The sequence below is a fragment of the Apis mellifera genome, linkage group LG13 (genome assembly GCF_003254395.2).
Source record: "Apis mellifera strain DH4 linkage group LG13, Amel_HAv3.1, whole genome shotgun sequence".
NCBI lineage: Eukaryota > Metazoa > Arthropoda > Insecta > Hymenoptera > Apidae > Apis > Apis mellifera.
The window spans coordinates 7,372,012-7,384,807 of NC_037650.1; the positions used below are offsets into that span (position 1 = coordinate 7,372,012).

Sequence of the window (12,796 nt, forward strand, 5' to 3'; positions counted from 1 at the left end):
TTTGCGAGGAGGAATTTAAAAAAGTCGTTCGAAACTTTTGAACGAACGAAGAAAAGTGTCTCAACGCTAACGTCTTAACGATACAACTGCGAAACAACTTTCTCGATTTCTCATCTCGTTTCCGGCCGAGCAGAGGGGAGGAGAAAAATTCTCCAAGAGATAAGAAGTTGTTGCCCCCAATTTTCTTTTCTTGAAGGTTGTCCCTCTCGATCGATTTGCAAGGATTTCCCGCTATTTTCCCGCGGAGGAAGGATTATTTCTCGAACGGCAACTCGTTTAAAAAGAAAGGAATAACGGAGAATGATCGAAAGGCGATTTAAACGAAACGCGATAGCGAGCGAAATGAAATGATTCATACGTGATTAAAGAGTTTCGCGTTCAACGATTGTTCAACGTTTACCAACTTGGTCCTCGCCAAGTGGTGGTTGTTTTACGCGAGCGGGATCGCCGTTTCAGTTTTTATTGCCGTTTCAGGCCGGCTAGTAAGCCAAAACCGTGACCGGAAAAATAAAAGGAAGCAAGAAATTTGTTCGTGGCCCATGGCCAATCTCAATTGTAGTCGCGCGCGGAGAGACTTTTTTGCGGGAGCCCTTTGATTTACGGCCTCGGCGTCAAGCCGAAAAGGGCCCCGCGGCCTTATCAATGCTATAATTCAAACATTCTTTCGGTGTCGTAAAAAATAAATTGCACCGATGGTGTGTTATGGTAACTGGATTTGTTTCACGTTCACCGACCCAACCGTCGTTCGCGTTCAATCACCGTCTCGCGCTTTTAACGGGCGGAGGGAACGGGGCCCCACGGTTATCAATGCAAATCTTTCCATCGGTAAGGAACTTAACCCCCTCTCCTCCTCTCCTCCCCTCCCCTCCTCCCACCGCAATTTGCCACGGGGCGAGGGGGAGAGAGAGAGAGAGAGAGAGAGAGAGAAAAGAAAGGAAAAAGTAAAAAAACGAGATATTTTTCTGACCAATTTTAGAACTATTGTTCAAAGGCCGCGTTGCGTTAAAGTTATTTCTCGCGTTCAAAGGTGGGGGCTCATTTGTACCGTGCAATCAATTTCTTGTTGGTCTCCCTTCTTGGAAGTCCACGATCGGAGTAAGTCATTTCGCGGCTCGTCTCGCGGAGGCTTGCCAGGAGGATTGCTGCTCGCTCGCTTGTTCAGGGCTAATTTGTAATTCCGGCGACGTGGTTTTCTTCAAAGAACGGGTCATGAAAGTGGCCGTGCTAGAATTAATGATCTTGTTCGTATCTGTCAGTTGAATTAGTGGAACCGGCTGCGCGTGGAATGACACATGCAACCTCTCGAGGCCGTAATCGTTCGAAATAGGAATCTGTTCTAGGCGTCGTCGTAGACTGCCTGCCGCCATACTTGCCGGATAGATGGGATCTTTGTATTTATTATCGGGAGCTCTTTGAACCCCTTTGCTGGGGATCCGGTTAAGCTCGATCGAAGCTTTTTTTCACGTTTTTTTTCGTCCCAACTTTCCAATCTTTTCGTCTTTCCTCCGTTATTATCCATGTTTAATCTCTTCGTGAATATTTTTAATTATTCTCTTTTCTTATTCCATTATTTATCTCACGAAATCTGCTCGAAATATGATAAGAAAAGTATAGCGATTCCATTCATCGAACCATTCAGAATTCGATCCAGGGATTGGGAAGAGTTTGATTTGTTTGTTACGAGAGATGAATGCTTTGATCACAATTTTTGATCACGATCTAAAAGATTGTCATTGATGTTAATGACGTACGATGATAAGCAAATTTGGAAAAAATATAACGTGTGATATGCGACTTCACATGGCCGAGTTTTAATAGGGAGTTTAATAATTCTTGAAAGAAGATTTATCTCTTTGCATCGTGTGCACTTCTCGTTTTTCTCCGCTCCGAGGAAGAATAGGAATTTCTTATCGTATATCAAGAGCTCGATTAAAAAAAAAAAAAAAAAAAAAGAAAAAAAAGAAGAAGAAATTAATCATGTTGTTGACGAGCGGTTGTTCGTTAGTAAACAAAATATGAGAGAAATAAGAGAAATGCATGCACGCAGTTGGATCAATGGCGTCAAAGGAGATTAATCCATGCTTGTAGCAATGCGTACGATTGATAGTTTGACAAACAATGCTTTTATCGAGGAACGAGAAGGGCATGCCCGACCAATCGAGCAGCGTGAGTTTCTTATCTGTTATCTACTTCGAACCAATCCACGGTTTCTGATCGTCAATGGCAGAGTATTTTCATGTTTTCAAGCCAATGAATAAGCGGAAAATCGTTATGGAACCGCGATGGCAGACTCTTGTTACCAAATTCTAATTTTAAGTAAATTCTCGTAATAAATTTGAAATAAATTGGAATGGAACGTTTTTTTGGAAGACGGATGATATTCAAGATTAAGATCGTGAAAATATTTATTCCACGTTGTATTTATGCGAAAATCGTAAATAGGAAAAAAATTCTTGATAAGTCCACTTTTGTCGTGATTTTCACGTGATCCAGAAGCTAAAAGGGAATGCCTTGATATTTCCAACTCGAAAACTCGATAAATTCGAAGATATGATCAGTTTTTATCATAATTCAAATTTTAAATCCGCTTTCTAAATTTTCGTTTTTGATCGATCAGAAACAGAAATTTCTCGAAGAAAGATAAATAAGTATTTCTTTCTTTTTCTTTTTCATTTTATATTTCGCGTTATATTATTTCGTTAATTTTATTTTTTTTTCGTAATGGAAGCTTGTTTTCGACGTCCAGTGTGTTTATTTTGGTATTTAAAAAGAGCCCCTCGCGCGACGCCTTATTTTGTATCTTTTATCTTTAAAGAGCGCGTAAATAAATGCTAGTAACGAAAAGTGGAGCATTCACATGTAAGATAGAAAAATTCTTTGATAAATTAGTTTGGACATCCGTGCACGCATCTGTGTGCGTGAACTCACACACTGATAATTATAACAGCGATAGGGTATTGACCCGTTTGCTTTAATTTACGCAACTTATAGCGAGAGAGTAACGCGTAAATTACACGATGCATAAGTGTTTATTTCGATTGTAGCGGGGGATTTATTTATCAATCCTACACTTCACCAATTGCGCCGTAATTTCAATCAAATAACTTCCACAAACAAATACAAATAATTTGTTGCGTAAAAAACATTCTCCATCCGCATCTTTACGGAACGAATCAAATAGATATGGAATAGACGTTTCAAATCGCAATCCGTAATCCGTAAAAATATGGATTTCTCCTCCCCTCTCCCCCTACGATTTCTATCTTTTTTTATTTTCTCGCTCGAGTTAATATCTACAAAAAGTAAAGGGTAAAAGAATGATTGAAAGAACACGTACATGTACTTGCATAATCACTGCTTTATGACGTAAAGTTTGTGTACAACATGATACATGAATTAGACTGAGTTTACAATTTTCTTTTTTTTTTTTTCTTTTCTTTTCTTTTCTTTTCTTTTCTTTTTTATTGCGATGGCGCGCAACAGAAAAAAAAACAGATATATTATTTGTTCAACTCGTCTATAGAGACGTACATGGAATATTTTAACAACATTTTTTCGCAATTAGGCAGTAACCGGTGACGATTTCACAGTGACCGATAACGTTACAATGGTAAATTATAAATTTAGGACAATATTACAAACGGGAATCGTTTAGAAGAGAGAAATTTTCATCTTTGGAAGACGATTATACGTTAATAAATAGAAAAAACAATTCCTTTGTGTGTCTTTTATTATTTTTCGCTTCACCTTTCTTTTTGTCAATTTGTTTATTTTTGTAAAAAGAAAAAAAAAAAAAAAAAAAAAGACTAAGTACATAAGTGAAAGTACTAGCACAGGATTAATTTCATTATTCGGAATGGAATAAAATTTATTTTGTATAAAAGTTCGGTAATGGTAATAAAATGATTCGTAAAAAAATTTTGTAACAAAATGGAACACACAAAATGAACAAAAATAGATCTTCGTCTTAAAAATTACTTTGTCGTAAAAAACAGCAAGTAATAAAATACAATACTGTGCTGTGTTAGATTAAAAAAATAGATTGGAGTTGAGTTTGTTTGTTGGTAATTATTTATACAACAATGAGTATCTCGTTTTTAGTTAGAATTATGCTTACGTCACGTTTATAATCACATTGCTTAATTAAACAAGATTCTTACATATCGAACATCGAATACCAGATTCGAGTGACAAAATATTGACAAATAAAAAAATATATCAAATCTGAAAAATCACGTGGCAATAATTTTTTCGATACAAATCTCACGGAAAGAAATTTTATACTGATGACTTAATGATCTTGATTTTGTACCATTTAATCGTAACTATCAATAAAGCCTCTCTACGTAAACAATGAAAAATATTTATAATAACAATGATTGATATTTTTTTTCTTCTTTTTTTTTTTTTTGTTTTTTTTTTTTTCTCTTTTAAATTCTTATCTAAATCCATTTTTCTATTACGTATAAGTAGACTAAAAATCATGCATTATCCTACAAATTTTTCATAAATACTGTTCAACGTAGTATTAGTATTAATATTAAAATATACAAAAAAAAGGAAGTATAACTTATTCGTTGTACAAGTTACGAAAGTTAAACTAATTTACGTGTGTTAAATGTATAAAACATAGCAAAAAAAGAAAGATTGAATTAAAAAATTGTAAACGTATTTTTATGTATATATACTTTTTTTGATCGTTAATTTTAAACAATCTTAGGAAATAAAATATTTCTTTAAGAATTAACGTCAATTGTATCAGATGTACAAGTTTGTATGTACAAACATTCAATTTTTGGCAACAAATTCGATATACTATATAATATATGTATATATTGTACGGAACTATATAGAATCATTGTTAGTCTATTTTGGTAATCTAATATAGTATACAGCTATTTATAAATGTAACTATTCTATGTAACTATATTGTATTATTCTATTGTATCTATGTCACAATTCACTATTTCGATTACTACATTTTACAGCTAAAAAAGGAGAGAGAGAAAAAAAAAAAAAAAAAAAGGGAAAAAATAGGAGTTTTTCAATACCAATACATAATACTAGTAATATTAAGTATATAAAAACAGATATATCTATATGTATAAAATTGTTATTCCATCGACATCATGGAATTAGATCATCATATTATATCGTCGAAAATGTGTCGATTATTGATCAAATTTTCACTACTATAGAGTTTATGACTATTTTCTCATATCTTTTTCTGGATATCACATAAACGATATACAAATATCTATATAATAGTGTATAATAATAACTTATATTTTGTCATAGATATTTGCAAAATTATTTTTCATATTGCATTTATAACTATGTAGTGTCTGTGTGAAGTTCGTTAAATTGTAAGATCATCTTTAAAATATATATATATATACGGATCATGCACGATAATTATTACCGTGTCTTTATTTTCTGTAAATTCCAGAGGAAACGAGGAGGAAAAATATACAAAAAGATCGGCATCTTAATATTTTATCATTAGAAAGCGTAAATTTCGCGCATATAAGCAAAATATAATATTTTCTTCTTTCTTCTTTCTATTTCCTTTCGCAAAACAGTGTGAAAGTCTTTTAGCTTTGTGTGTTATCTTTAATAGAAATACAAAATGCTAATAAATTTTAATAAATCTTTTTTCGCACAGAGATTAAAGTGTAAAAAAGTGTACAACTTCCGTAATGGTTCTTTGTTTTCTTTCAATTACTTATATCGCCAAGCTTCGAACTTCATACTTACTTCGTTAATCAATTTTATTACCCTGCAAGGAACTGAAAGACGACATTTTCGATGTACCAGACTGCTTATTCTCTTTACGTTGTAGCATGCTTTTTAAATTTTGCAAATAAACTTTGCACATTCTTAAACCTCATTCAGGCGGTTGTGACGCGTTGTTACTTTCATTTCGCCGTTGCAATCGTTCTGGATGAGAACAAGCTAAATGGCTAAAATCACGAACGACATCGTTGAAAGTTTCATCACCGCTAATTCCAATCTCAGAATCTTTCATTTCCTCGTTTAAAAGACCAAGTCTTAATCTGTAATATATATATCAAAGTGATACGAATAAACATTGTCAATGATTTAATGAAATAAATCTACTTACAATGTAACGATGTCCGCATTGGCTTCTTTCACAGCTATGGATAAAGGTTTTATACCACTTTCATCCTCTATATGCTGATCCGCGCGATGTTTTAATAGCAAACATACTTGGGCAGTGTGACCTATTTATTCCAAATAAATAATTAAATTTATGATAAATTTATTAAAGGGTAAAATTTATAAAAAATGCACACCTAATTCTGTGGCCAAGTATAATGGTGTTTTCCCATCAGCATCTTGGCAATTGATACGAGCTCCATTTAATATTAGATATTCGCAAGACATAACAGAACCCTGTGATTCCAAAAAAATAATTAAATTAATTACCGGAGAATTTGGACAATGATTTTTATACTTACACTTATAATTGCTTGATGCAGAGCATTTCTACCTCTGTCGTTAACATTTGTCCATGATTTATCAGCACCAGCTGCTAAAGCTGCACACATTACAGGAAGATTATGCGCAGCAGCAGCTTTATAAAGCAACATTTCAGGATGCAAATTTTCTATATCCTCTTCATCTGTGAATTCTTCATCCTCGCCAGCAGTCGAATCTTGATCGGAACTTAACTCTAAGCTATTATCGATCGTTGGCTTTGGTAAATCACATCCGAACATCAATACATCGGATTCTATCTTACATTGCTTTTCCGTTCCTGCATCTTTATTCTCGAACGCATCTTTCGCATCAGGAATCTCTGTGTTTAAGGACACTTCATTTTTTATCGACAGATTATTTTCTGAATCATTCATGGCAATTGTATTGTCCTTGATTTCAGGGATTAAAAGTTTATGTTCATTTTCGATGTTAAATTCCATATTATTATCGATACCCTTAAGATTACTTTCATTTGCTTCGCTACGAGAACGTGCTAAGATTTTCCCGTAAAGCGTAGATTCATTCTTCAAATCCATATTCGTACTATCGTCAGAACTTAAGGAACTTCTTTCAACTTTCTTCGTTTTATCGACAGAACTTAAACTTTCAATTGACGTATGTTTACTCTCGTCCGAGCTCGTTGAATGATGACCCTCTTTTACAGATGATAACATCGTTGTTTTGTTACGATTAGTACTATCGATTTTGTCACAACTCCTCGGTCGACGGCGCAATTTACGGACACTCCATTTGCGAAAATGCATCTTATCGCGGCTTGCATGCTGTCCGGATGAGATCATATTGCTCAAAGGTTTTACGAATTTGCGTTCTACATATTTTGCTCTTATCCAAGCTTCACGTATATTTCTGTTGATTTAAACAAAATAGATAGATTTATGATTTTTAAGAAGGAAGAATAGTTATTATCTTTTATACCAATTTTATTTACCCATTACACTTTGGAGTAGCTCTAATAATATTAGGAGGGATTGGCAAAGCTTCGTAAACATTGTTCACAACAGTGTTTCCAAGTTCTGCCATTACTTTCAGTATTTCAGGTTCCCAGTCATCTAACGTCAATGAACGAACCTTACTGTAATGAACACCCAAACTTCTATGCACCCCAGAACATTCTAAGAGAAAATAAATTTTTTAAATAGAGCTAGAAAATAATTGAGTTCGTAATAAAAAAATGAAGTACCTATGCAGAGTGTAATTCCAAGATTGATACTGGCCCATCTTGGATTAGCACCGCCACAATCACAACAAGTATCGTTTCCGGCAATCTTTAAGATTTGTTCCCATACTCTGCAGAATAAAGAGAATTATATATTTTTTTTAAAAATCAAGTCAATCTTATCTAAATGCAATTAAATATTCAAAATCATTTTTAATTAATACCTTGACTTAGGTTTTGTTTGCTGTCTATTTGATCCTCTAACATTTTGTGATTGCGATTCTCGTATATTAATTATAGTACCAGCACCCATACCTCTTTGAATGGCAGCACCAATTGCTTGTTGCATAGCAGTTACCCATGCTAAATAAGCTTCTTCGCTATCAGCTTGTAATATGTGACTTCTGCAAATTGAATAATAATCTATTAAAATATTTATTGTTAGATAAAATTTTTTACCATTATCATTATTAACTGCTCACTTCGTAGGACTTAATACTTCAAAACAATTTCTTCTATCACAGTCAACCACTGGTTTTACAGTGCAAAGACGAAGATCTTCTTCCATAATTGTATAATCATTATCACCAGTTCTTTTTCTATAAACCAATTGATGATCTCTTAGACAAAACCATCTTCTGTTCCATGTTTTAAACGCGTTACTAGTACGTTTAAAGAGGTAGCCTTCCATTTTAGGATTACCAGGTGTTGGGGAAGGTATTAAATCTCTATTGGTAACGTAAATATGCCGATTTTCCATTTCTTTTTCAAGTTTCACGGAATCGGCTCTCATTTTAATTAAGTTATCCCCGAGTTGTTTTAAAAATGGATCCAAATCTTGCGCTAGATCGCTACCTTGATGATAATAAGTAATGCACGCGTTCATATAATTATGTAAGGTGCCCAATATTTCGTGTCGTTTGCGTGCCTGTATCATTGTTAAAGAATGAATATAATCTAAAGCAGTATGCCGGAAACAGGATCTGGTAGCTGATAAAATGTTCGAAGTTTCTTCATATTCTGCAGGTCTGGACTTTGGAACTTGAGAATTTCTGTTTAAAGCTATATCTAAATCTGCAGAAATTTTTTCGAAATAATGACGAGATTCTTTTACTCTTTTGATATCACTGTTAAAATATTATAAAATATTAGAAATATTTAAATATACATATATGTATATAAATATTTAATAGATCTTACCTTTTAACGAATGAATTAAGATCTTTAATTACAGTTCTAGATGCTTGATCTAATAAAATAGTATGAAACTTGTTCATTTCTTGTAAAGCATGAATAAGTTTGTTCAGTAAGGCCATTATCTCTGAATCATCATTGAAATACAGAGATAATTCCCAGAGACTATTTGCAAATTGGCTATAAAAAAAAAGTTATTTTTTAATAGATAGATAATATAAAAAAATAATATAAAAAAAAATACTTTATAAATTAAATCTTATATACTTTAAATAATTTATTATGTATATTAAAAATTATATAAAATAATATAATATATAAAATTTTTAAAATTATTTTTTATCCAAACATAATATAAAAATATCAAGGAAAGAATAATTCATAACAAGTGTTTTAACTGTATCACTGTCTATATGTGAAACTGAGTACCATATGTATGAGTCATTCTCAACAGAGTTGTAATTCATGTGTTTCCTGACTCCTCTTTATTAGTTGAAGTATTATATCTCCCTCACCCATTTTATTATTGAACACATTTGATTTAAAATGATTAATAGCATTTCAATCATATATTTTATATGATCAATCAAACATTTATAGCTTTGTTTATCTATTAACTGTGATATAATTTCATTTTTTCATAGTACAAATTTTTATTCTTCTATTAATTACATATAAGTTAATATATGTAATAACATACCTCTGATGTCCTACAAAAAGTTTCCCAGTGTCAATCATCTGACTACAGTTTTTTAATACCTGTAAAGAATTCTATTTTAAGCTAATTTAAAAACATTGATAATTATCACAATAATTCTTTTAATGAGATCACTTATGTAACATAGTTTATAATGTAATTGACAATATAGAGAAGTATAAATATTTGACAATTAGAATTCTTGAATTTAAATTTCATCTAGCAATTTTTAACAATAATAATTCATTTTGCATAATATGAAATAACATAACCCTTTTATATTATTATTTATAACGTGTGTTCAAAAACTTTAATATTATTTTCGTTATGCTTTCTTCTCTTTTTTGTGAATTGAATAACAATACCTTGTCTAACTTTTGTTCAAGTAAATCAACATTTGCTTCTACTTCTTCGATACAGGATCTAGAAACATACGAAATGGATATTCAAAAAATATTTTCTTTTATTAATATACGTCTTTTCTTAATGCGATGCATTCGTCAACGTTACTCATAGTGCTCGTGTAACAGAGTGAAATAAAAGAAGCAAACAAAAGTGTGTTAGAAGTTTTTTCAACCGATTCTCACCGAAACTTCGGCGTGTCTCGCAAACATTCTTCGAATTCGATTAAAGGCTTCATTTTGTACTATCCGTTGCCCGGAATTTTCAAGCGCAGTTTCGTCCGACGAACTGCAATCTTGAAATTTTTCCGTTCACTATTTCCCATCAAACGGCACAATCATTTGGAAAGACTATTAACATAAACCGTTCGCATTCGCGAAGAACAACACATTCCCCTCTCTTCTGTCAAACACAGCATACAATACGTTGAAGTTATTCTAGACTCGAGATACTGTTTGCCAGTGTCGACAACATCCACGTGAGTTTAGAACGAAAGAGAACTTCACAAAGAACGTATCGATTCATGCGAAATATATTTTTCGAAGCGTTTTCTTTTAACAGTCCTTTCGTATGATACTTTATCACTGTCCTCTATACCATTCTCCTTTTTTGTAAGACAATTACATCGTCATCTGGTGAAAGTTCCGTTTCCTTTCCCGTGGTACGACTTGCACATTTATATTTGCATACTTGCTTACATTCGAAGGCATATTCAGTAAGAAAAAGGCATTTGGTATTTGTAAACATCGGATAAAGTAAGTTCATCTTACGTAATAAATATGTTATCTGTTAATTTCCTTATTTAATTCAATCAGCTTTTTATTCTCTTATATTAAAATTTTGAGAAAGAAATAATCCTAACCTATAAAATATACTACTTTTTATCTGAATAAGTTAAGATTTTATGTAGTATGATTTTATAAGTAAGATTTTATACAGAATATTACCATAACGGATTTTCTAATAGATTTTCCTAAATACATAAAAACTTGAAGAATTTGTTATTGAATAACATATTTGTTCATTGCATCGAATAATATTTATTCAACAGGTTCAATATGACTGGTACAACTACCACAGAAAAGTCAGCTAATAATCCTTTGGAACAGTTTGTGCTACTTGCAAAAACTGCCAAAGGAGCAGCTGCTATAGAGCTTATTAAACAAGCGGTAGAGACACCAGGTGTTCATGTATTTGGAGAATTATTAGATATGCCTAATATCAAAGAACTTGAAAATGGGCCTTACGTTCAATATTGGAATACTCTGAATTTATTTGCATATGGCACGTACAAAGAATATTTAGAAAACAAAGACAAGGTTCTAGAATTGACTCCTACTCAAAAGAAAAAACTTCAGCATCTAACAATCGTAACATTAGCTACAAAATCTAGATGCATACCGTATTCTGTATTGTTGGAAGAATTAGATATAAAGAATGTTAGAGATTTAGAGGATTTAATAATAGAAGCAATTTATGCAGATATAATACATGGCAAATTGGATCAAAAAAATTCACAATTAGAGGTAGATTATGCTGGTTTAGGACGTGACGTTAGACCTGCTGATACAGGTGTAGTGGCTGAAACATTAGCCGCTTGGGGTCAAGCTTGTGACACCGTATTAGCGTGTATCGAAGAACAAGTTACAAGAGCAAATGTAGAAAAACAAAAGGCCACATATCACAAAGAAAGAATACAAAGAGATGTGAGTAATATTTGCTCAGAGAAAGTGATAAAATATGGCAAGGCTTGCAAATTTGTAATATCTTTGTTGGTAGATTGCTAACATAAAAAAATCACTTGCTGCACAAGCCGGAGGTGGTGGTGTGCAGGAAGCTGATATGGCAGGAGGTAGTTCAGGATCAGGAGGAAGTGAATCAAGTAGGGAAGCATTATCAGCTCCGCCTGATGCAAAGAAAAAGCAACAGAAGGTCAAAGGTATTAAAGGAAGTGGTAAGTTCTGGAAGACAATTCAGTAATTTTTTATCACATGAAATGTATCTCATCGATGACAGGATTCTAGTATATTATATGTAATTTATATTGAAATCCTTGCAATCCTATGTAAACAGCGATAGTCGATGCCAATTTCAATTAAGAAGCACCATTGCGAACGGAGAAAACGTTCATTGCCATATCTTGGCATATCATACAGATACCAGAGGAATTGAGTTTTCATTAATTTCAAACGAAACTCTTATGAATACAAGTAATGAAAAATAGTATTATAAATCACTGTTATGTTTGTTTTATGATAGTATTTGTTTATATGAAAAGTTTTGTTACATTAAAGTTACAAATTTTTTTCTAAATTGTCGTTTCTGTTATATTATATGTTGGAGTAAAACAATAATATATTGATATAAAATAAGGTGGGAAAAGGGATAATATAAAAACGAATTTATATTCACTTTATTTAAGATTGTAATTCAATTTAACAAATGCATGGGGATATTAAGGTAGTTTAGATATCTTAAACGGAAAAAAAGGAAATCAATAAATGCATTTACACATAATATTTGAGCTTAGATTTTCGGTATAATTATTAAATTTCATAACATCATTATCATTAACATTTTCTACCATATAGATTAAATTTTTATTTAGAATTTTCTTTACATTAGAAAAACTAGCCGATCATTATTATTAATACGATGTAAGAACTCCCTGATCATAAAATCCGTAGATTCCTTATTTCACTGCACATATTAGATTAGTGTAAGAAGAGAGAGAGAGAGAGAGAGAGAGAGAGAGAGAGAAAGAGAGAAAGAGAGAAAGAGAGACAGAGAGAGAGAGAGAGAAAGAGAGAGAGAGAGAAAAT

The 12,796-nt window shown here is 32.4% G+C and overlaps 2 protein-coding genes across 7 annotated transcripts in view; one reads left to right on the top strand and one right to left on the bottom strand.

The window, feature by feature from the left end:
- Positions 1-3,340: 3,340 nt before the first annotated feature.
- Positions 3,341-10,397, bottom strand: LOC409230 (arf-GAP with coiled-coil, ANK repeat and PH domain-containing protein 2). 2 transcript variants are annotated; one of them, XM_392754.7, is made up of 12 exons: positions 10,160-10,397; positions 9,938-9,995; positions 9,576-9,634; positions 8,882-9,055; positions 8,164-8,808; positions 7,906-8,085; positions 7,706-7,812; positions 7,454-7,637; positions 6,483-7,371; positions 6,318-6,417; positions 6,125-6,245; positions 3,341-6,056 (listed from the first exon to the last, which is right to left on the bottom strand). In XM_392754.7, the coding sequence occupies exons 1-12, from the start codon at positions 10,210-10,212 to the stop codon at positions 5,888-5,890; spliced, it is 2,739 nt and encodes a 912-aa protein (XP_392754.3). In that variant the 5' UTR covers positions 10,213-10,397; the 3' UTR covers positions 3,341-5,887. The 2 variants fall into 2 exon arrangements, with proteins under 2 accessions (XP_392754.3, XP_006562801.1); XM_006562738.3 differs by lacking the exons at positions 9,576-9,634; positions 9,938-9,995; positions 10,160-10,397 and adding an exon at positions 9,305-9,510.
- LOC411843 (COP9 signalosome complex subunit 7b) overlaps positions 10,378-12,796 on the top strand; it is a 184,897-nt gene continuing 182,478 nt past the window's right edge. For 4 of the 5 annotated variants that reach the window (XM_026444827.1, XM_006562741.3, XM_395310.6 and 1 more), the window contains exons 1-3: positions 10,378-10,729; positions 11,026-11,680; positions 11,754-11,928. In XM_026444827.1, coding sequence (XP_026300612.1) covers positions 11,033-11,680; positions 11,754-11,928 — 823 coding nt within the window. In that variant the 5' untranslated portion in view covers positions 10,378-10,729; positions 11,026-11,032. Of the gene's footprint in view, positions 10,730-11,025; positions 11,681-11,753; positions 11,929-12,047; positions 12,744-12,796 lie in introns of those variants that run through there. The other variant, XM_006562742.3, reaches the window with a different exon arrangement.